Genomic DNA, 25,195 nt, shown 5'->3' with positions numbered 1-25,195 from the left:
TTGATCAGGGTCATTTGGCTAGTTTCTGTTGTCATTATAATTTAAAAAGAGTAAACACAGTTGATTGATAATAAATGGCTTCAGCCAAACTAACCATGAATGAAAGGAAAGTTTTTGTGTTATCATTCATATTCTCTGAAAAATAGCCAAGAAATCATAAATTCTGCCAGGGTATGTAAACTTATGAGCACAACTGTATATATTATTATTATTTCAGGTACTTGTATAGCACCATCAATTTACGCAGTGCTTTACATATACATATATTATACATTGACATCAGTCCCTACCCTCAAGGAGCTTACAATCTAAGGTGCCTAACTCACATTCATACATAGTAGGGCCAGTTTAGACAGGATCCAATTAACCTACCAGCATGTCTTTTGGAGTGGGGGAGGAAACCGAAGTACCCAGAGGGAACCCACGCAGGCACAGGGAGAACATGCAAACTCCAGGCAGGTGGTGTCATGGTTGAGATTTGAACCAGCGAACCTGTTTACTGCTAGGTAAAAGTGCTAACCACTACACCACTGTGCCAGCATATATTCCTGATCTTGTGCTGTAGTGAACAACAGGTAGAGAGTATGCTCCTTGCGATGTATATTTGTAATAAACTACACGTGGCCATCAGGGTACTTTCAGAAGTGATCCTTAATGCTTCTAATGGCTTGCTGATGCAGAATTCTCAGATTGCTGACTAGCCATGTATAAAAATATAACAGTGAGAGTCTTCACTTATTCTGCTGAATCCAAATGCTTACTTTGCAGGAGAAAGTTGAACCTTTTTATCCTGGGAGTTTTCCAGCTGGCCTTTCTGAAGCCGGCCTTTAATATCATTGGTATGATTCTCACAGCTGATGGAGTATATAACGTGGATGATGTGAGTTGTTTATACTTTTCCAATCTTCAGTGGGAATTTGGTGTAATTGTGCTTTATAATTCTGTATAATGCAAATAGAATAAAAGTTGCTTAAAGCATACCTCCCAATTTTCAGAGATAGGAATGAGGGACACCTATCAGTAAAAGTATGCAGGCATAGGACACACCCCTTGACACGCCCCCTTAAAGGAGAATTGTACAAAAAAATATAAGATTGGTTAAACCCACAAGTGCTTTTTTACCACTACTATTCCTTTATATTGGCTTTTGGAATTTACAAATGCAGCAATTTAGAAATCAGATGAAAAGTGGGAAACACTTTTTGATAGATAAAAAGTGCATTTTATATATATTTATATAGATCAGACCAAAATGAGGGACAAATGAGGAGGAATGAGGGACAGAGGGACTTTGCTTTAAATCAGGGAATGGTCCCTCAAAATCAGGGACAGTTGGGAGGTATGGCTTAAAGTGACACTAAACCCCTTTTTTTATTCTATTCAAGTGTAGCAAAGTCCCGGGGCCCCTGAGGCCTAATGGTGACCTCCAGAGTTAGGGACAGCTGACATCTTTCTGCGTAGAGTGGGTTGCAAGGCATGGTGGGTGCAATACAAGATGAAATGTGTGCGCCAGACACTTTTAGAATGCAAAGAAAAAGAGATTTATTGTCTCTTGAACAGAACTGGGGGAGAGAGGGTCAGGGCCAGGACACCCTTAAGCAGATGCAATGATAATTAGCAGACTCAGAGACTTCCTTAGAAAGACAGCACTTCTGTATAGGTAGGACCGCTATGGAAACAGTCTTGTAGTAGTTACTAACGGTAGTATATTGAACTATTGACAACACAAACAGTTTTCTGTTTATTCCACAATCATTCACTGTGGATCTTTGCTCAATGAACTTCCAGTCTTTCACTAGACTTCAGATCCAATAGCCACTGGATCCCCTGAACTCTTTCACCGTTAGCACTCAGTATCTTCCTCAAGCGTCACCCCCCGCTTCCCTGCTGCATTCCAGGCTGATGAGAAGACTGCTCAGGTACCGACTTCAGATTAGTCACAGTGGTCTCCGGTAATAAGATGGATGGTCTCTTAGTGGCGACAGCTTCCTCTTCTACCTCCGACCACAGCTGGTTCCCCTTCCGGCAGAACCGCTACTTCTGGTTGGACTGCAGGCCATCGGTCCCATCCTTATGCTGCTCTCCTAGATAGGCCTCAGACAGCGTAGCAGCCGTATGCCCCCGGGATAGGCCTCAGGCTTCCGGCCTAGCAGCCCGGGGCAGTACAACACACGTCCACCAGACAGCCATCCAGGTGGCACAGAACCTTGATCACCTGACTCTACCCAAATAAATAGGCTCTCCAAGCAGGCCAAGGGACTTAAAGAAACCCCTGCCAATTGGCTGAGATACCCTATTCATTCATTCATAATCTGTCCTGGCTATGCCCTTGCTTATCCAATGTCACCAGCTACCATGCCACCTAGTGACAGAACAGAGAAGTGCAGCAATTCCAGAATTAGAGGGAAATCAATTGATATCCTAAGAATTGGCCAAGGCAACTATCGCCTGGCAACTAAATTTTATAGCAACCCTGCCTAAACTTTAGGGTGCTACATCCTCCCCCTGCCTAGGAAAACTACGCCTCTGGGTTTGCAGAAAAATAATTTGAACTCTCAAGTCTGAGAGTGAAGGACCTGGCAAAAAACTGGGATGGGTTGTGAAACAGGAAAGGAACAATAATAACAATAACAATACATGCGGCATACCACATGAAGTAAATATGCATATCATACACATATACATGAGCAAATGGCAGTTCACACAAGGATAGATAAATAACAGACAGTATATACAATTTTACGAGTGGCTTGCCACCCAAACAGTTAAGGGAAAAAAAACAAACAGTAGCCTTATATCCTAACGATCCCATTTAATATATACAGTAGTGAGGGACATAAAAGGTTAGTATTGCTATTCACGTCGAATCACTGTCTCTCCTTGTCAGAGGAAGATGCAATGGGTGCAGGAACACCTGAAAGAGAAAAAAAAATAGACAGCAAAGAAATGCATCCAATCCCTATAATAACACAATGCAAATATGTACATAAGTGAATTTTGAGTAAATGTTGATTACCCTCAACCGAGAGCAGCAAAGCAGTGTAAATACACCCTTTGATACGTCTAAACTACAATGATTTCTATATCTAAACACAAGTACAAGTGAGAATGGGTTCCACCCTCATCCGAGGGTGCCACCCCCTCTCATAACTATCTTACAGAAAAACTTTCCCAGCATTTCCTATCAGATAAGTGCATAATGTGAACAAGGGCTCACTCAGGCTGGCACGGCTCACGCCACCTGGTGGCCAGTATATGAAAAACAATGACAGTTCATCATGCAAAGTGTATGCTAAGAACTTGCCCCTTTGCCACAGCTTATTCTACCTAGCTAACTAAACACCCCAGTGTCTTTGAAGCCCCCAAAGTCCATTCATTTCCACTCGAGGGAGAACAACATTTCCCAGCAGTTTTCCTTCTTCCCAGGGATAACTCTGGGGACAGGGGCATGGCTGCAATCAGACAACAAGCAGCCAGGCCATTGTGCAAGGGACCGCACTTCTTGACATAGATCCCCTAACAGTGGTGATCTCAGTTTGTCCACACAACAGCCGGGGACTGAGAACGAATTTCCTCATTGGTTGAAGAAACAAACACGCTGAATGTCAGATCAACATGTTATTTTTTTCAAGGGAGGCATACTGACAATTCCAAAACACTACCCAGCATGACTCAAGTGGACACTTTCCAGTATCTGCTGGCAGCACACAGTTCAACACAGTCCCAGCAATACGGCCAACAGGAATGTCCCGCACTAGCAACACTTTCTGTACAAGAGGTGGAATGGCCTTCAGCATAGCGTCTTAACTTCACAAGGCACACATTTGTAATCCGTGCAGTCAGTGAAAATACAATTTAATATCATTTACCAGTAGTACCTGGGGTCTAGTAACTTCAGGGTTTCTCCTTTGGCATTTACCGTAGTAATGTAATGGTGAATGTCTTTCTTGTTTGGACTGCGAACAATCACATGGTCTGGCTTAAACTTGTGACCATAGCCCCAAGTTTGTAACACTGAAGTGTACCTCTCAGCTATCTTGGGTGACAACCTTTGGAAATCCACCTGCAAAGGGATTCGAAGGAAACTCCGCACAGCTTCATCTACCCATTGGGTTTCCTGGACCTGGATCTCTTCCTCTAGATGGGCCGGTATGTAGGGAGACAGATAACCATACTCCTCAGCCAGTTTCTTAATAATTGTACACTGTGTCTTGGACAGCCTAGGCAGTGCTTTAGGGTCTCCATACCCGGCTAGGACTCAGGCATCTGGTGCACGTTGACCTGGGTATCTGGCAACAATATCTGGCTTGTGGATCTTCACTCAATAAACTCCCAGTCTTTCACTAGACTTCAGATCCAATAACCACTGGATCCCCTGAATTCTTTCACTGTTAGCACTCAGTATCATCCTCAAACGTCACCCCCCGCTTCCCTGATCAGTCCCTGGCTTGGCACTCACAGATACTCTTCAAGCGTCATCCCTGCTGACCCGCTGGGTCCCTGGCTTGGCACCTACTGATGCTCTGCAAAGCGTCACCTCTGCTGTCCCGCTGGGTCCCTGGCTTGGCACACACTGAAGCTTTCCCACTTCTTCACTGTCCCCGGCCAATGAGAAGACTGCTCAGGAACTGACTTGGATGGATGGTCCATTAGTGACAACAGCTTCGCCTTCTACCTCTGACCACAGCTGCACTGCTACACGCTACACTGCTCTCCTGCTTCTGGATAGGCCCCAGACAGCCTAGAAGCCAGATGCCCCCAGGATAGGCCTCAGGCTTCCGGCCTAGCAGCCTGGGGCAGGACAACACACGTCCACACAGACAGCCGTCCAGGTGGCACAGAACTCCGATCACCTGACTCCACCCAAATAAATAGGCTCTCCCAGCAGGCCAACGGACTTAAAGAAACCCCCGCCAATGGCTGAGACACCTCATTCATTTATAATCTGTTCTTGCTTTATGTCTTATCCAATGTCACCAGCTACCATCCCACCTAGTGACAGAAGAGAGAAGTGCAGCAATTCCAAAATTATGTGGAAATCAATTGATCTCCTAAGAATTGGCCAAGGCAACTATCGCCTGGCAACTAAATTTGATAGCAACCCTGCCTAAAATTCAGGGTGCTACATAAGTATGCATTCTTAACTTACAAAATACAATCCATTGCTCTCAGCCTCCTCCAAATCCCCACATTTCTCTCAATTTTGAAAAAAAAAAAATGCTGCTGTAATCTGACATCCTGTAAGAGGGTGGCTACATTCATTCTCCACAGTACCACTGTATGTAGGAAGGTAGCCACACTCCCCTGCTTGCTTCTGAGATTGACTGGGGACTATGGGGTGTGTAGTGTACATAGAGCAGTGAACATGACCGCAGCTAATGTGTACTACTCATGCCAAAAAAACAGAGGATGTTACACAAAGACAAAAAACACAGTAAGAAACAATTTCATGTTAAATAGATTACAGGGCCATTAAATACTGGATGTACACTATATAGATTTTTTTATGGAGAGTAAAGTGATTGTAAAGGGACATTTGTTACTTTTTAAAAATAACAGACATGTTATACTGACCTGCTCTGTGCAGTGGTTTTGCACAGAGCAACCTAGATCCTCCTCTTCTTATCTCTTCCCCCCAACCGAATGCACCCATAGCAAGCCTCTTGCCGCAAGCACCGCCACTGCTATCAGAAGCCCTTATATTGCGCATCAAAAGACAATAACAGTTTACCGGAATTAGCCCAGGTGGCTTATTATGGTGGTACATAGATTTACCCAGTGCCTGATGTTTAGTAAGTCATGAAGCATGTGTCCTTTATTTGTGCTGAAGCTTAAAGAAAACCTGTAATCTGGAAGCTGTGCCCAAAATAAGCAAAAATAAGGCAAAGGAATATTCACCAGTATTATCTGTAAGCAGTAAATCATTTTCCCACTACTGACGTACCTATTCTGTACTGTAACTGTTTGCAGAGGTGACCATCTTGGTGGTGGCAGAATTTTGCCTCCTCTCTTCAAGGAAACCCAAGAGTAGCACAGTAAGGATATCAGCAATCATTTAAAATTAATTCCAGATCTGGTGAGACAAGCAATTAGAGGCACAATGCCTTAGATCTCACTGCAGCTATAGATTTATGGGGCTATAGGCACAATCACAATCCAGGAAGTGCACGGCTATTTTTAAAGAGCAATTTAGGAGAAAAAGTACGATTTTTTTTAGGGTGCTCAAAATATTTCAATCAATGTTATATTTCAATTAATATTTCTAGATGTTCCCTATAACATAGCAAATCTTCTGCATGAGGGGTAGGAAGAGATGGAGCACCAGAAACATTGAGTACTTTTCAATTGCAGCATTTGTTTAGCGGTCTCAGTATCTATAATTAGTCTTGAATCTTCAAGCAGGTGCCTGTAGCAAACTCCCAAAGGCTGCTAACAAGGAAAAACAAGATCAGCCCTGAAATGCTCCAGGTCAGGAGGGTAGCATGGGATCTTTGGAGCTTAAACATTGCTGAACACCGAACTAGGAAACATTTCCAATTCTCTTTGCTGTCAGCATTAGGTAACTTTATTTTATATACGTGAAAATGTCCAAATCGGGCCCAATTAGCCATTTTCCCTCCCAGTGTCATGCGACTCGTTAGTGTTATAAGGTCTCAGGTGTAAATGGGGAGCAGGTGTGTTAAATTTGATGTTATCGATCTCACTCTCTCATACTGGTCACTGGAAGTTCAACATGGCATCTCATGGCAAAGAACTCTCTGAGGATCTGAAAAAAATAGGATTTTTGGCTTACCGTAAAATCCGCTTCTCTGAGTTCATTGACAGATACAGCCTTCTTTATTCAGAACCATAGGGTTATATCGGCCCCTACAGGAGTCCTAGGTAATATACACCCCCATCTCTGCTACAGGTCTTCAGTTTTTTCTGCCTAGTCAGGAGTAAGGACCTAGTTCCCTGTTGCGATCTCTTGTCCTGGCATTTTTTATTTATTTTATTCATCTTGGAACTCCGGGTGATCAGACTCTGTCTGGATCATTGGACGGATCAGCTTCAGGGGCTCCCGATGCGGATCCAGTCAGACAATGCCACGGCGGTGGCCTATGTCAACCACCAGGGAGGAACGAGGAGTGTGTTAGCCGGCATGAAAGTAGCCGGCATTCTACGGTGGGCAGAACGTTTTGTCCCGGCCATCTCCGCCATTCACATTCCGGGGGTGGACAACTGGCAGGCGGATTACCTCAGTCGTCAAGTATTGGACCAAGGGGAGTGGTCCCTTCATCAGGAGGTATTTCAACAGATCTGCCTATGCTGGGGATCTCCAGAGGTAGTTCTGATGGCATCCCGAATCAACAGGAAGGTGCAGAGGTTTGTGGCCATGTCTCGGGACTCTCTGGAGGATGCCTCAGACGCTCTGGTCGCTCCGTGGGGCCAGTATCGTCTGATCTACGCCTTTCCTCCTCTCAAGCTTCTGCCACAGCTGTGGCGCAAGATCGAGGCCGAAGGAATTCTGGTCATTCTAGTGGCCCTGGACTGGCCTCGTCGGTCCTGGTACGCCGACCTGGTGCGTCTGGTCGCAGGTGCCCCCTGGGGCAATAAAGAAAAGAACTGTTGCGCTACATAAAGATGGCCTAGGTTATAAGAAGGTTGTCAAGACCTTGAAACTGAGCTGCAGCATGGTGGCCAAGGCCATACAGTGGATTAACAGTACAGGTTCCACTCAGAACAGGCCTCACCATAGTCGACCAAAGAACTTGAGTGCACATGCTCAGCGTCATATCCAGCATCATATCATGGCTAATTGGGCCCAATTTGCACATTTTCACTTAGGGGTGTACTCACTTTTGTTGCCAGCGATTTAGACATTAATGGCTGTGTGTTGAGTTATTTTGAGGGGACAGCAAATTTACACCGTTGTACAAGTTATACGCTCACCACTTTACATTGTAGCAAAGTGTCATTTCTTCAGTGTTGTCACATGAAAAGATATAATAAAATATTTACAAAAATGTGAGGGTGTACTCACTTTTGTGAGATACTGTATATATATATATATATATATATATATATATATATATATATATATATATATATATATATAGACGTTTCCAACAGTTACATTAATTTGATGCAAGTTCTGACAATTGTCTATGACCATGCCCGGACTGGCCATAGGGCACACCGGGCATTTGCTCAGTGAGCCAGGGCCGCATTTCCTAACAAGAGCTGGCTAATGTGACAGAGAGCTCCAGAGGGTGATAACCGCAGTATAAAATATGTGATATATTGCATATATCATGCACCTGGCTCTCACTCGCAGGTATCTGTCTGCTTCAAGCCATGTGGGCCTCTATGGAATGACACTGACTGAGCAGGACTCTCTATGTCCCACTGGACCAGTCCTCCCTTCGGCCTCACCAAAAGATGTCAGTGCTCAGTGGTAGCTGCCTGTAAAAGCCCTGCGGAGGAAGACAGAATCTGTTACGCGATGTGCATATCAAAAAAAGGGGGAGGAAAGAAAACGAATTCTTCAACAAGGAACCAGCAAAGTAGCATATGTGCATAGCCAGATTCTTTTTTCCATATCGGTTCTGGTGCGAGCCTCCAGGGAGGGACTGTGACAGCTTACTGTGCTCGAGTAGTCCCCCCGCAGCAATGTGCTACCTCTTGTAGCGCTCAATAGAGATGCTGGCACTCAGTAGAGGATGCTGGCGTCAAAGGGGCTGTAAACCCTCGTTTTTGTTATTTTTAAATAACAAACATATCATACTTACCTCCACTGTGCAGTCCGTTTTGCACAAAGTGGCCCCGATCCACCTCTTCTGGGTCCCCCGGTGGTGCTATCAGCTCCTCCCTGCATTGGGAAACCACCTAGGAGAAGCGCTCTCCTTGGGGTTTACCTTGTGGGCGTGCTCCCGAGTCTGCATTTTGCATCCATAGACACAGAATGCCGGACTCGGTCCTGCCCCCTGGCGCCCGCGTCATTGGATTTGATGGACAGCAGCGGGAGCCAACGGCTGCGCTGCTATCAATCTATCCAATCGAAAGCCAAAACCCTGGCTAGAGAGGTAGAACGCATCTCCGCCGTGGAAACGAACGTGCTCAGGTGAGTAAAATGGGGGGGCTGGGGGGCTGGTCAGTATAAGAAGTTTTTTCACCTTAATGCATAGGATGCATTAAGGTGAAAAAACAACCCCTTTAAGGGAGTTACAGTAGGCTGGTAGCCTGATTTAATCGACAGAGTTGCAAAAACCAGTGAACTTCTAAAAAACTTGCTGAATCCAGAGTACAGTTATTTTGTCAATTATTTTTTTATATATTTTGCTATTTGTCAGTGTTTTGAATTGTTCATTAATGATTAGCACTTATATTGCATTCACTCTTTCATTTATTATCATATATTTAAATCATTCTAAATGCTTGATAAATTACAGTGACTGAAGCAGGCTAAATATAATTAAAAGACAGAGAGAAACTGGTAATTGTCATTATTTGTTATTTGGTTTTAAAAAAAAAAGGCTGCTCAGTCTAAAATGACCAGGCCTATTTCTTGTCCCAGTCTTGTCTATGACACTCTTAAACCAGGCATAGAGGGTTCGAATCTCAGCCGGTCCATCTGGCCGCGATTCAATTCATCTATGAGCAGGCTGATTGTACTGAAGTTAATCCATCTAATGACTTCCTGTAGGTACAAACCAGCATGTCGGATTTCTAGCATGGAATTATTGCCAGTGGCAATTCAGCGGATTACCAATCCTGCTGCATACTGTAGTTATACTATGCTTGTAGTGATGCTGTGTATTGCCAGTTATCTTCTTCAATCCTAGTATTCATTTTTTACCATTGAAAAAGGCATAATGACCTGTCATGTTGTTTAGACAATTGCACTCCTCGGGTACATGTTTAACTTTTCTAAAATCTGCATATACTGGTCAAGAAACTTGGTCTAAGAAGTATCAGTTTTATATGTTATTTTTTTTCACTTGATTTGATTTCTCAGATCTCACTGAGGGCTCCATGCTGCCTGCATGCAAAATGCTCCGTTTTAGCATGGGGGCAACTGTCAGTTTTCAGCTGCTGTGAGTAACTGTGTAGGGACAGTGTGATGTGCGCTTCAACACACCCAGTTTCCTTCTTTTTCTTTTAACTGTATTTGAAATGCACAAAGTGATACCTTATTCATGTCTACCCACAGCAGCCCAGTGCATTGGGCTGCTATGCAATGATATGCGGTCCCTACCTGTGCACTGGGGTAAAATGTATTCTGTGTGTATTTTAGCTCACTACAGACTACTGTCACATCTATGATTTCCTCTCTGCCATCTCATATTTAGTACTTTTAACTATAGACATGCTTTAAAAAAAATTATATTGTAGCTTTAAAGTGTTACTATGCCCAGAACCCTGTATTCACTATATCTGGTCTCTCACAGTACACAGAACATGGAAATGCAATGGTTTTAGTAAATATAAACTGCTAAATACCTTTTCTCATCAGCAGTATATAGTAGTCCTAAGTCCTGTGACTTCTATCAGTGTCTGGTTAAAGCTTGTAGGAGGAGTTTTAATTCTCCCATGATTGTCCTATGAGGCTGCATGACCCCTGACCCTATGCCTGGACAGTGCTGATTGGCCCTGTGCTGATCACATGCAGCCCCCCAAGAAAAAAAAAATCTAGAAATACACACCAAACTGAGCATGTGCAGAGTGCCTACAAGGCTCTGTACTATAAGGAGATAGATTGGGGACAGTGGAGGAAAATGAGGGTCTGAGAAGACAGGATCAAACGGCCTTTTGACATAATGCACAGGCTAATCTCCTTAGGTTCCACAGTGAGTATAACAAGCATGTTTTACTGCATCACAGATTGATTTTACTGTTGTGGGTTTAGTAACACTTTAACTGTTTTGGGTAAATGTATTTTAGTTTTTTTTTTTTGTTTGTTTATTTTAACTAGTGTTTTGGCACAATCAGACTTGGCAGCAAGAGAGCAGGGATTGGTGGGGCTTCGCACTGACCACGAAAGATACAGGTGCTCTTGCACAGTGTGCCTGTATATTTGGTGTGATGACACAAAATTTAAACTGACTACGGTAGCTTGGATTGTCTGCCATGCTACCGTGGTCAGTTTACTTGTAGGAGGAGCAGCACAGGCAGGATCAACCAGGTATATTAGCGCATCGGCAGCAAGAAATACAGTGCAAACATGAGAAATCGCATTTATTTAATTTAAAGAGACAGTGCAATGTTTTTTATTTTTGACTTTACAAACACTTTACCGTGTACATTTCTGTTTGAGTCACTGAGCTCTGTAGAAACCAGCCTTTTTTCTTTGTAGGGGGGTAAGGAGAAATTGGAAATCATATGAAAAGGAGACAAGAGCACCACCTTATGGCTTCATATGAAAGTACAAATTTTGTTTATATGAAATATTTCATGCACTGTAAACCTAAGAAAGAAAAGAAAAATAATTAAGCACTTTTATTTTTGTTTTTAAGAAAATGTATATACATGTTTGAGCAAAAACTTTCCTTCAGTTGGCATCCCTTCCCAGATACCAAATTTGTGGCAGTGTTGAATTGTAAATCTGGTAACTTGCGACATTTTTACTGGCAAGTTGCAGAGTACTTGAAGCTTCTAGTTGACACTTTTCCAATTTGTAGCAAATTTGCGTATCAAGTCTCTAGCTAAAGCAAAGTTGCAGTGGTGAGCCTACAGCAAGAGCTCTGCAAGTCTACAGCATGAAAATTCAGCTACAGTGACCCCTGTGGTGGGATGACTATTGCACAACATAACTGAACCAGAACTTGCAGCAGACTTGCAGAATGTTTGCAAAGAAAGTTGATCTGGAGTCATGCAATGCAGACTTGCTGCAATTGTGAAACAAACTTGTGAAGTCTGGCAAGTCTAGCAACAGCTTAGCAAAGTCATTTCCAAACTTGCAACACAATTGCTTGCTATCTGGGTTATTACCTGTCACTGCAATGCATTTATAGCCTATGTGTCATTACTGATCGTGTGTATTCTATGTCTTGCAGAATTCAACTCGCAGCATTGCCTTTTGGATGAACATTATTCTTGGTTTCTGCACCATTATAGCACTGTGGCCCATTGGAATACTTTTCAGAGAAGCCAAAGTTCACTTGGCAGAGAAGAGTATGGGGACAAAATTTGCAGTTTTTCAGGTAAAATTTACTCTCTCTTGATAAATCTATCTTCTATCATAGATTTCAAAAATGTTTTCTGTGATATTTCAGGTCCATTCACAGTCTTGATCATATGATGATAACATCACAGGGTTTCTATTGTGCCTTTGTTTTCCAGACGCTTCTCATCCTCACCACTTTACAAACGTCAATCTTCAATATGTTGGGCAGTTATGGAGTTCTTCCTTGTGTTCCCCCCTATTCATATAAAGCCAGAGCTAGCAGTGAGTATCCATTTGGTCTCATAAATATTAAAAATTACATTAACCACTTCAGCCCCAGAACGATTTACCCTCTTCCTGACCAGAGTATTTTTTGCGATTCGGCACTGCGTCGCTTTAACTGACAATTGTGCGGTCGTGTGATGTTGTACCCAAACAAAATTGACGTAATTTCTTCCCCACAAATGGAGCTTCCTTTTGGTGGCATTTGATCACTTCTACGTTTTTTTATTTTTTGCGCTATAAACAAATAAAAGAGCAACAATTTTGAAAAAAAAGCAATATTTTTTACTTTTTGCTATGATAAATATTCCCCAAAAATATATAAAAAAACTAATTTTTTCCTCAGTTTAGGCCGCTATGTATTCTTCTACATATTTTTGGTAAAAAAAAATCGCAATAAGCGTATATTGATTGGTTTGCGCAAAAGTTATAGCATTTACAAAATAGGGGATAGATTTATGGCATTTTTATTATTTTTTTTTTTACTAGTAATGGCAGTGATCTGCGATTTTTATCGGGACTGCGACATTATGGCGGACACATCGGACACTTTTGACACTATTTTGGGACCATTGTCATTTATACAGCGATCAGTGCTATAAATAGCCACTGATTACTGTATAAATGACACTGGCAGGGAAGGGGTTAAACACTAGGGGGTGATCAAGGGGTTAAGTGTGTCCTAGAGAGTGATTCTAACTGTGGGGGGGATGGGCTACCACTGACATGACAGCGATCACTGCTGCTGATGACATTGAGCAGTATGTCCCTGTCATGTCATTAGGCAGAACAGGGAAATGCCTTGTTTACATAGGCATCTCCCCGTCTCACGATTGTGGGCCGCCGGCGAACTCGTGGAATGTCGACAAACTATGGTACCTATGAATTTCCATAGGCGACGCTTTAAATTTTTTTTACGGTTACCAGGTTTGAGTTACAGAAGAGGTCTAGGGCTAGAATTATTGCTCTTGCTCTGACGATCGCAGCGATACCTCACATGTGTGACTTGAACACCGTTTAAATATGCGGGAGTGAGTTCCGTATGCGTTTTCTTCGCTGCGCGAGCTCGCGGGGACGGGGGCACTTTAAAATTTTTTTTTTTTTAATTTATTTTTATACTTTATAAATTGTGTTTAAAATTTTTTTTTTTTTTACTTTTATTGCTGTCACAAGGAATGTAAACATCCCTTGTGACAGTAATAGGTGGTGACAGGTACTCTTTAGACCCCCGATCCCTCCTTTGCACATCAAAGTATTCAGATCGCCGAAAACGGCGATTCTGAATACTGTATTTTTTTTAAATTCGGCGCCATTGGCAGCCGAGTAAACGGGAAGTGACGTCATGACGTCGCTTCCGCGTTTACATTGAGAAGGCTGTAACGAAGCCGCCCACAGCTTCGTTCCAGCCCGCCCACAGCCGCCGGAGGCAGCCGATTGGACACCGGGCCTCCCGATCGCACGGGAGGCCCGGTAAGAGCGGCGGAGGGGGGGGGATGTCCCCTCCCGTACCTCCGGTATAACAGCCGAGCGGCTTTTAGCCGCATCGGTTGTTATACTCGGGTAGCTGATCGCCCGCTGTAAACAGCGGTACCGGGATGATGCCTGCAGCTGCGGGCATCATCCCGGTATAATCCCGGAAAGCCGAGTACGCACATCTGCGTACGGTCGGCGGGAAGGGGATAATACTGTACCAGTGGAAGGGATACAGGGAGTGCTAAATATCCACGGGTTAGGGGCGCAAATTACTTGTCTTGCCTTGGGCTGACAACCCATGTTACGAAAATAATTTTACTGTTAGGGGTCCCCACAACTTGGGAAATTTTATCAAGGGGGTCACTGCACTAGTAAGGTTGAGAACCACTGGTCTAGATGATAATCATTCTTGTTATGATGTAAAGAGTCCTCATCTCCTGTATCTGCAATTTTTTAAGCAGAACTCCAGCTTTGTGAAAAATATTATGAAATTATATATTGATACCTCTAGAACGTTGTACGATTTTGTATTTACAGCACAGCTATGATCAGGATGTAAGCCATCATTAGGGCTTCATAACAACACAGGACTTCCAGCTATGTGACAGGAATCTTGCACAGCCTTTTCCTCTAATTGTCAGGGATGTTTTCCTTCTCCCTGTAGTCCAAGACACTATAGTGGTGATGTAACCACATTCACTGCGCTGATACTGGGCTGGATTCATTGTTTACAATTTGCAGAATCCTGGCCACTCAGGCCTACTGACCAACCTATTCTGGACTTTAACAGCATAGACTGAGATCTGTACTACTCTTTCAGGTTGGGTTCACACTGGGTTCCACACTATGTGTGGAGCGGCTCGCAGCAGGGGTCCAGGTGCGTCCCTGTTCACTGTTTCAGGTCTGAATTAGACCAAAGATGCAGTGCGTTCAGCGGCTGCACTGGAGATGTGTGAACCAGCTCCATTGAGAGCCGGTCACAATCTTCTGTCATGCAAATTGGATGCGCGGAAAACCCACATTTCAATACGCATAAGTGTGAACCCAGCCTCACTGCCCACAACATTGCCCAAGAAGACCCAGAAACCACAGGAGGCCCAGAGAATCATGGAAAATGTTGTTTTAGGAACTTGCATACCTAACAAATTGTAGTTCCTCCAGGTGAATAGTAATTTAAAAGACATCAGGAAAGGAGGAGTGATATGACATATCTACTAATATAGGATATATGGCGATAGAAGCAAATATTTTAAAAATGAACAGTTTGGTTTGGTGGCAGTTCCCATGTATAATATGCTGGGGGGGGGGGGGGTTTTAAAGTATTTATGAACCCTTACAGCCCAATCAGTTTAAAATAGACATGATAAGCAAAACGTTTGTCTTTAATTAGGATCGCTCCGATACCTGAAACCGATACCTTTGCGGTGCGATTTGAGCCAATACAAAAAGAAAGGGCTCAAATCTCACAGCAAACAATCATATGCGATATGAACAGGAATGTGGTCTAATTCCTGTCCGAATCACATGCAGTTTCCCCCACAGCTCCTGTGTGGACCCAGGCTTGTCACAGTGACTTCAGTCTGGGTTCACACAAGAGCGGGGCACGAAACCGCTTGTGATTTGGACAGGAATTGCAATGTATTCCTTTTCAAATTGCATGCAATTCTTTGCACTGTGGTTTGAGCCCATTTTGTATGGGCTTATATTGCACCACAAAGGTATCGGTACTCAGGATTGGAGAGTGCTTGACCGAAAGTATTGGTACATGTACTTGCTGGTAAAAAGACAGTATCGGTGCAACCTTATTTTTAATTTATATGTACAAACCTTTTTCCCTTTTTTTTAGAAGTGATCACATAATCTCTGTTGTCAGCTGCACAAGGGACTTGGAGGGATGGGGTTGGAGAAATAGAAGCACACTGTGATTGGTTGTTCAGGGATTGGGGGAGCTGGAAAGGCAGCACAAGTCTGATCATTGCAGGACAGGTAGGCTGTTCTCCCAGCACAGCTAGAAAACTGATCACACTAGAATGGATACGATCCCATGCCTAGAGTTTGAAATAGGAAAGAAAGGGGACTGGCAGGATCCCCAGGAATTTCGCACAAAGAAAGCAATACACAGAGAACAGGATATTTTTAAACACAGAGATACATGGTACAGCAGGCACATATCAGGAATATGAAATGGTTGGGGTAACATAATTTTTAATTCTATATTTCTATAGCACTTTTCTCCCTGGGGACTCAAAGTATTTTATCTGCTGTTGGGGTAGACGGTGAGTCAGCCATCTTGAGTGTGCTTAGTAGAATATCATACTAGGGTTAATTTTATACAGGAGCAAATTAATCTACCAACTTTTTTTTGGGGTGTGGGAGAAAACTCCATAAACTTCATAGAATCCCACTGAAGGACATGGAGAACATGCAAACTCCATGTAGATAGTGTTCTGACCAGGTCTTGAAGCGGGGATCCCAGCCCTGCAAGGCAAAAGTGATAACCACTCAAATTGGACAAAGCTGAACTTTAGGCCTCCTTCACAACATGTGCAGAGTCATGAATTTTTAATGCATGCGTTCTGCAAGGGTACAAAGAAATCAATCTTCTATGTGCCCTGTTTACACAAAAACACTGGTATCACAGGCCGATTTTTCCTACGCAGGAATATGTAATATGTATGCTGTTTTCTGCACGAAAAAAAACCTAATGTGACATCAACATTATGGTGTGAACAGGGCCTATAGAGAACAATTGTTTTCTTTGTACCCTTGCAAAGAATTTATATTTTATATTCCTGCACAGAAAAAAAACCTGACGTGACAGCAGCATTATGGTGTGAACAGGGCACCTGCGAACAATTGTTTTCTATGTATCCTTGCAGAGACATACATGACAATTAAAAACGCATATGGTTTGAACAAGCTTATGCAAGTCTAATCTCTGCTTTTTTTCCATTAATCTTTATGCACTTATGGTGTGAACGAGTCCTTAAAGAAGACAGAAATGTAAGGGGAAATGGGATTTAGGCCTTGTTCACACCATATGTGCATAAAAATCGATGGACTAAATGCACAGATTTGACTTGCAGTTGCAAGTTAGAAAAATAGGATTTTTATAACAGCTTACCTGTAAAATCCTTTTCTTGGAGTACATCACGGGACACAGAGCCACAGTAATTACTGTATGGGTTATATGGCACCTTCACTGGCACACCCTAGACAGGGAGTTCAATTCCCCATATAACCCCTCCCCTTACTGGGAGTACCTCAGTTTTCTAGCAAAGCAATACACGTATAACCAAAGAGGGGAGGGACCTCTGTGTCCCGTGATGTACTCCAAGAAAAGGATTTTACGGGTAAGCTGTTATAAAAATCCTAATTTCTTTATCGTACATGACGGGACACAGAGCCACAGTAATTACTGTATGGGATGTATGGGACCTATACTGCTGCCTGCAAAAAGGCGATATCCTCATACCTTCTTACATCCACCTGATAGAATCTGGTGAATGTATGGACTGAAAACCAAGTTGCGGCCTTGCAGATTTGAGCCAAGGAGGGTTGGTGATGCACTACCCACGAAGCACTAACAGCCCTGATGGAGTGCGCTTTGATTTGAAAAGGTGGAACTTTCCTCTTCAAACTATAAGCTTGAATAATTACTTGCCAAATCCATTTGGCAATAGTGGATTTCAACGCTGCCTGTCCTTTCCTAGGAACTTCAGGCAACACAAACAAAACATCTGTTTTGAGAACCTGAGCAGTCGCCTTTAATAGATTTTGACTGCTCTCACTACAACCAAAGAATGTAGTGACTTTCTTCCTTAGAACAGGGTTCTGGAAAAAATGAAGGTAAAACAATATTCTGGTTTAGATGAAAACCTGAAACCACCTTTGGCAGAAAGCTAGGATGAGGACGCAATACTACTCTATCCGTGTCAACGATTAAATATAGCTCTTTACAAGAAAGAGCCACCAACTCTGATACCCTTCTTGCAGAAGAAATGGCTACCAGAAAACTAGCTTCCTTGTCAAAAGGACTAAAGGAATATGTTGTATCAGCTCAAAATGCAGATAGAACTAAATTCAAGTCCCAAGGGTTCAGGGGTGCTCAAAGTAGATATCACTAAGCCTGAAAGCCCACAATTCTTCAGAATGTGGGTTTCAACAGCCAAACCGTTAAATTTAGCGCTTGTAAAGTAGGGTGGAACATTGGTCCCTACAAGACGTGGTGGTAGGGTCCATGGGGCACCTACCACCACCTTTACCATCTCTGCATACCAAGATCTTCTGGGCCACGCTGGGGCCACAAGAACTATTGACTTCTTTGCCCGCTTGATCCCGTGAAGAAGTCGAGGTAGCAGCAGAATAGGAGGAAATGCATAAATCAGTGAGAACTTATCCCATGGGGTCACCAACGCATCTGTTCCGCATGCGAGTGGATCCCTTGTTCTTGACACAAAGTTGTTGACTTTGTTGTTGAACCTGGACGCAAACAGATCTACGTCCGGGATCCCCCATCTTTGGCATATAGCCAGGAAGATGTCGGGGTGAAGGCATCATTCCCCCGGGAACAACTGCTGCCGACTAAGTAGTCCGCCTGGCAGTTCTCTACTCCTGGAATGAAGATTGCTGAAATGCACGGCACATGCTTTTCTGCCCAGGTTAGGATCTGGTTTACCTCTGCCTGGGCTGCCTGACTTCTGGTGTCCCCCTGGTGATTGATATAAGCCACTGCCGTGGCATTGTCAGATTGAATCCTGACAGGAGAATTCCACAATCTGAATGTCCAGGCCCTTGGGGCTAGGTACTCTGCCTGAATCTCTAAGACGTTGATGGGCAAAGTCCTTTGATTCTGGACCATTTCCCTTAGACCGAGGTCTCTTCCAGGACTGCTCCCCAACCTGAAAGGCTGGCATCTGTTGTTACCACCTTCCAGGTAACTGCTAAGAAAGATTTCCCCTTCTGCAGATTCTTGGGTATCCCCCACCAACTGAGGCACTTTTGGCAACAAACGCATTGGAAAATCTAGTGCTTGGATCTTCTTGATCCAAGCCGACAGGATACTGTTTTGCGGCAGTCTCGAATGAAACTGAGCATAGGGAACTGCTTCGAATGAAGCCTCCATCTTCCCCAACAACCTCATACAAAGGAGGATAGAAGGACCCTTCTCTGCCCTGACCACCTGAACCAGCTCCTTTATGGCGCTGATTTTTGCTTGGGGTAAGAAAACCCTCTTCTGGGCTGTATCTATAATCAGACTAAAGTACTCTTATCTTCTTACTGGTTTTAAAGAAGATTTCTCTAGGTTGAGAACCCAACCTAGATATTCCAAGAAGTTGACTGTGGTGACCATGCTGTGGTCCAGGCGGGCTACCAACTGGTCTATCAAGAGAAGGTCGTCTAGGTATGCTATTATCACTATACCTTGAGTCCTTAATCTGGCCACAGAAAGGACCTGAAGTTTTGTAAACACCCGAGGTGCAGTAGCTAGACCGAAAGACAAAGCTACAAACTGAAAATTAAGTTTTAACTTCGAAACGCAGATATTTCTGGTGAGCAGGGAAATAGGTACATGCAGGTATACATCCTTGATGTCGATTGATGCCAGAAGTTCTCCTCCTAGGACGGAGACTACCGATCGGATTAATTCCATGCGAAAAGAGCGATTTTTTAGGAACTGATTTAGATCTTTCAGATCTAGAATGGGCCTGACATCTCCATTTGGTTTTGGCACCATGAAAAGGTTTGAACAAAACCCCAACCCCTGCTCTACCATGGGGACCATCATGATCACTTTTTGTGACAAAAGTCGGTCTAACGCTAGAAAGAGAGACTTCTCTTTCTCTGGATCTTTGGGGACATTTGACCTGAGGAGACGGGAATTATCGAAACTCTAGTTTGTAACCTAGAGCTATTGTGGAGACTACCCATCTGTCCTAAAATTCTTCCTACCAGACCCTTGAGAACTGTAGAAGTCTTCCCCCCACTCGAACGAGCGGGGGCGTCCCTTCATAAAGAGGCTTTAGCGTTTTGTCTTGTAGGTTTCCTCCCCCAGGATTTCTTTTGTCCCTGGGGTTGACCCCAAGGTTTACCTCTTGAACCTGATGGTGGAGGCCGTCGTGACTGCCTAGAGGCAGATGCCCCTGGCACTGGAGAAAGAGCCCGTTTAATGAGGGACGTTTACTCCTTTTCTTAACTGGCAAAATTGTACTTTTCCCACTTGATATTTTTTGGATACATTTGTCCAAATCATCCCCAAACAGCTTTTCACCACAGAAAGGAAAACCAGCCAAGAGCTTTTTTCATGGCGCTTCAGCTGACTAACTTTTCAACCATAAGATTCTATGCATATGCATCAACCCAAGCGTAAGGTGAGAGGTTTGAAGAATAGAATCTCTGATTGCGTCAATTGCAAAACACAAAGCTGCTGGCAGCTCAGCTAACTCCTGGGCCTGCTGTTCAGGGAAAACCTTGAGCACCTGTTTCAAATGGTCTCTCAAGAATTGACATACCCCAATTGCTGCCACTGCAGGTTGAGCCACTGAACCTGCCAAGGAAAAAAATATCTTTTAACAGGGATTTCAATCTCTTATCAGTTGGATCCATAAACATTTGCGCATTGTCAACTGGACAAGTCAAACTTTTATTCACAGAGGATATAGCAGCATCAATTGCTGGTATACTCCACATCTTAGTGAATTTTTCCTCCATAGGATAAAGTGTTGAAAACTTTAGGAGGGAAAAATGCTTATCTGGGTGATCCCACTCAGAATATATAAGCTTTTCCAGCAATGAATGTACAGAAAAGGCACACAAAGCTTGAGGAGGCTTTAGTGAACCCAAACAGGAAGTGGGCTCTTCAACCAACTCAGTTAAGGGTAGCTTAAATGTGGAGCGGACCATTTCAGTAAGAGAATGCACCAGCAACTTCTCAGCATGTGAAGCTGAAGAAGATCCTTCCCCACTTGATTCCTCAGAAGAGGAGTCAGTCTCTCCATGGTCCCCTGAGGGGGATTAATTTTTCCCCTCCCACTGTTCCTCTGTTTGAGGATCCTGAGTGGTAGAAGGGGACCTAGTGCACTTTCTCTTCCACTCTGTGAAGATGTGATTAAAGTCGCTAACTTTTCCTCTAATCCACTGATAGTTGAGGAAAAAACCTCCTCAGTTACATAGACAGGGGCTGAAGTGTCAGAAGCAATTGCAGCCCCTGATGGCCCCGGTGGCTCACTCTGATCAGCCTCCCTAGATCTTTCAGGGGGGGGTGGTGTTGCAGAGGGAGGGTTCTTAGGGGGTTCTGAGGGTGACCCTTTTGTGCCCTTATCTTTTGCGGTATTTGTACAATTATCTCTGGCTATGGTGCTGAGCACAAACGCAGAGGTACAGCCAAGAAAATGCACCTACTGCTGAGCAATAGTCCAGCAACTGCCGCTGCTATTAAGCTCAGCCTGATGCAAAGTAAATGTGTCCTGGGATTGCCTGTGTCAACCAACACTCACATGCGACCCGTCTGCTCTGTGTCCCATCGTGCTACTGTGCTACCCATTCACACCCGAGGCCTTGTAACACTAACGAGTCACATGACATCGGGGAGGGAAAATGGCTAATTTGGCCCAATTTGCACATTTTCACTTAGGGGTGTACTCACTTTTGTTGCCAGCAGTTTAGACATTAATGGTTGTGTGTTGAGTTATTTTGAGGGGACAGCAAATTGCCACTGTTATACAAGCTGTACACTCACTACTTTACATTGTAGCAAAGTGTCATTTCTTCAGTGTTATCACGCGAAAAGAAAAAGAAAAAAATGTATGTGCAGTATCTCACAAAAGTGAGTACACCCCTCACATTTTTGTAAATATTTTATTATAACTTTTGCCTGTGACAACACTGAAGAAATGACACTTTATCGTAAGTGTTTGCCGAATTTAGAACATTATGGGGCGTTTGGGGGAAATTCGAGCGCCCACGGTACGCCCCATAATAAACTGCAAGACCGTGTGAGATTGAAATGCATTGAGGGCTGCTGATTGGCTAAAGCATACACCTGACCTGCATTCTTTTGCCAATTACGGCGTGCTCTACTGTGAGAGCCATGACTGGCCAAAGACAGGGTGCCTTTGGCCAATCATGGCTCAGGGGGCTGCGTCCACACCCCACACTATGTAAAGCTGCTTACATAGCGGCCGTACGTAGTGTAATGAATGAGAGCAGCAAAATTATATTTCTAAAGGAGAAAATGTAATTCAAAACTACTTGCTGCTTTAATGTATTGCCGGATCCTGGCAATATACATAAAAATCATCAAAAAAAAATGGTGTGAGTCCCCCCCTCCACAAGTCCATTACCAGGCTCTTCAGGTTTGGTACGGATACTGAGGGGAACCCTGGACCAAGATTTAAAAAAAAAATGGCGTGGAGGTCCCCCCTAAAATCCATACCAGGCCCTTCAGGTCTGGTATGGATTTTAAGGGAACCCTGCGCCAAAGTAGAAAAAAAATGGCGTGGGAGTCCCCCCAAAATCCATACCAGACCCCTATTCGAGCATGCAACCTGGCAGGCTGGAGGAAAAGGGGGGGACGAAAGAGCGCCCCCCCTCCTGAACTGTGCCAGGCCACATGCCCTCAACATGGGAAGGGTGCTTTGGGGTCCCCCCAAAAAATCACCTTGTTCCCATGGTGGGGACAAGGGCCTCTTCCCTGCAACCCTTGCCCGGTGGTTTTGGGGGTCTGCAGGCGGGGGGCTTATTGGAATCTGGAAGCCCCCTTTAACAAGGGGACCCCCAGATCCCGCCTCCCCCTATGTGCATGGGTATCTGGTACATTGTACCCCTTACCCATTCACCAAAAAAGTAAAAATGACAGGAGACAGTTTTGGACAAGTCTCTTATTAAAAAAAAAGTGTGCCGTGATGTCCATCCATCTTCAATCACAGCGCCAACAAACCCGAGAAAAAAACGGAAATACTCCACCTCCATGGGAGGCATCAAAAGAACAAACGGGTGAACCGCTCCAGGTGGTGTACTGAAGAAACCACCCTCCTCAAAGTGGAAGCTAAGTGCAGGCTCAGCACGAGCAATATTGAAGAAATGGATTATGGACAGCCGCACTCCGATAAAAGCCTTTATTGTAATGAATAGTCAACGTTCATATGACAACAGAAGCAGGACAAACAGCTGATGCATTTCACACCATCATTGTTGCTTAGTCATAGCAGTGTCATGTGACGTCAGAGGGGGGCGGGGTCACTACATTTACATCACCGAGTGGCCTTGCCCTCAGCTATATAACAGCTGTCATCGCGAAAAACAACAAAATTAACATGGGGACAAGGTGTTTTGGGGGGACCCCCAAGCACCCTCCCCATTTTGAGAGTATGTGGCCTGGTTCGGTCTAGGAGAGGGGGTGCTCTCTCGTCCCCCCCTTTTCCTGCGGCCTGCCAGGTTGCGTGCTCGGATAAGGGTCTGGTATGAATTTTAGGGGGGACCCCACGCCACTTGTTTTTATATTTTGGCATGGGGTTCCCCTTAAAATCCATACTAGACCTGAAGGGCCGTGTATGAATTTGGGGGGACCCCCATGTCATTTATTTTTAAATTTTGGTGCGAGGTTCCCCTAAAATCCATACCAGACCTGAAGGGCCTGGTATGGATTTTGGGGGGACCCCCACGCCATTAAAAAAAAAAAATTGTGCGGGGTTCCTCTTAATATTCACACCAGACTTGAAGAGCCTGGTAATGGACTGGGGGGGGGGGGGCACACCATTTTATCTATATTGCCATGATCCGACAATACATTACAGCCGCAAGCAGTTTTAAATGACATTTTTTTCCTTTGGAAATGTCATTTTGCTGTGGTGTGTTATGCACATGGGAAGGATGCGCTACTTTACAGGCAGACTAAGGAGACCCCTCCCCCAGGCATGATATTTAAAGGAATATTTCATTTTTCACTTTAAGCATTATTAAAATCACTGCTGCTGAAAAAACAGCCCTTTTTGAAACTTTTTTTTTTTTTGCATTGATACATGTCCCCTGGGGCAGGACCTGGGTCCCCAAACACTTTTTATGAGAATAACTTGCATATAAGCCTTTTAAATGAGCACATGTGATTTCACGTTCGTGTTCCATAGACTTTAACGGTGTTCGCATGTTCAGCTGCGAACTGAACCGGGGGGTGTTAAGCTCTTTCCTGGTCTTGGCAATCTTCTTATAGCCCATCTTTATGTAGAGCAACAATTCTTTTTTTTAGATCCTCAGAGAGTTATTTGCCATGAGGTGCCATGTTGAACTTCCAGTGACCAGTATGAGAGAGTGAGAGCGATGACACCAAATTTAATATTAAAAATTTAAAATTTAACACACCTGCTCCCCATTCACACCTGATACCTTGTAAAACTAATGAGTCACATGACACCGGGGAGGGAAAATGGCTAATTGGGCCCAATTTGGACATTTTCACTTAGGGGTGTACTCACTTTTGTTACCAACGGTTTAGACATTAATGGCTGTGTGCTGAGTTATTTTGAGGGGACATCAAATTTACACTGTTATACAAGCTGTACACTCACTACTTTACATTGTAGCAAAGTGTCATTTCTTCAGTGTTGTCACATGAAAAGATATAAAATATTTACAAAAATGTGAGGGGTGTACTTTTGTGAGATACTGTATATATACAGTATGTATATTTTTCCAATATTTTATTTGTTTTAATGAACTAATTACAACTCTGCTTTTGTTTGGGAAATTTTTCTTAGAATTTTGATATATTTTTGGTTGCTATTTAGCAACCATATATACCAGTGCGATGAAAGCTTAAAGTATAACTAAAGGCAAAACTTATTTTTTTAGTTTTGGATAGCGTGGAGAGGGATTAGAACACCTGTCAGTTTTTATTGCTGTCTGTGCTCCTGTTATTATTATTATATTATTATACAGGATTTATATAGCGCCAACAGTTTACGTTGCACTTTACAACTTGAGGGTATACAGTACAAATACAGTTAAGGAGATTTCCCCTCTCTATTTGTCCTGTTTACATAGGCGTGCACATGGGATGTGCCAGGTGTACCTGGGCACACCCTAATAACCCTGTGTGATGCAGATTCCCCCTGCTCAACCCCCCCTCCTCCCCCATGACAGCTGTGGCTATAGAGCAGGGATATGCAATTAGTGGATCTCCAGCTGTTGCAGAATTACAAGTCCCATGAGGCATAGCAAGACTCTGACAGCCACAAGCATGACACCCAGAGGCATAATGGGACTTGTAGTTTTGCAACAGCTGGAGGCCCGCTAATTGCA

The 25,195-nt window shown here is 43.7% G+C and overlaps 1 protein-coding gene across 2 annotated transcripts in view; it reads left to right on the top strand.

Moving 5' to 3' along the window:
* SLC51A (solute carrier family 51 member A) overlaps positions 1–25,195 on the top strand; it is a 72,904-nt gene that overhangs the window by 44,213 nt on the left and 3,496 nt on the right. For both annotated transcript variants that reach the window (XM_073626438.1, XM_073626439.1), the window contains exons 6-8: positions 769–880; positions 12,036–12,182; positions 12,322–12,427. In XM_073626438.1, coding sequence (XP_073482539.1) covers positions 769–880; positions 12,036–12,182; positions 12,322–12,427 — 365 coding nt within the window. The remainder of the gene's footprint in view (positions 1–768; positions 881–12,035; positions 12,183–12,321; positions 12,428–25,195) is intronic.

The sequence above is a fragment of the Aquarana catesbeiana genome, linkage group LG04 (genome assembly GCF_042186555.1).
Source record: "Aquarana catesbeiana isolate 2022-GZ linkage group LG04, ASM4218655v1, whole genome shotgun sequence".
Classification (NCBI taxonomy): domain Eukaryota; kingdom Metazoa; phylum Chordata; class Amphibia; order Anura; family Ranidae; genus Aquarana; species Aquarana catesbeiana.
Note: the sequence above shows the minus strand (reverse complement) of the source record. Positions and strands in the feature narration are given on the sequence as shown.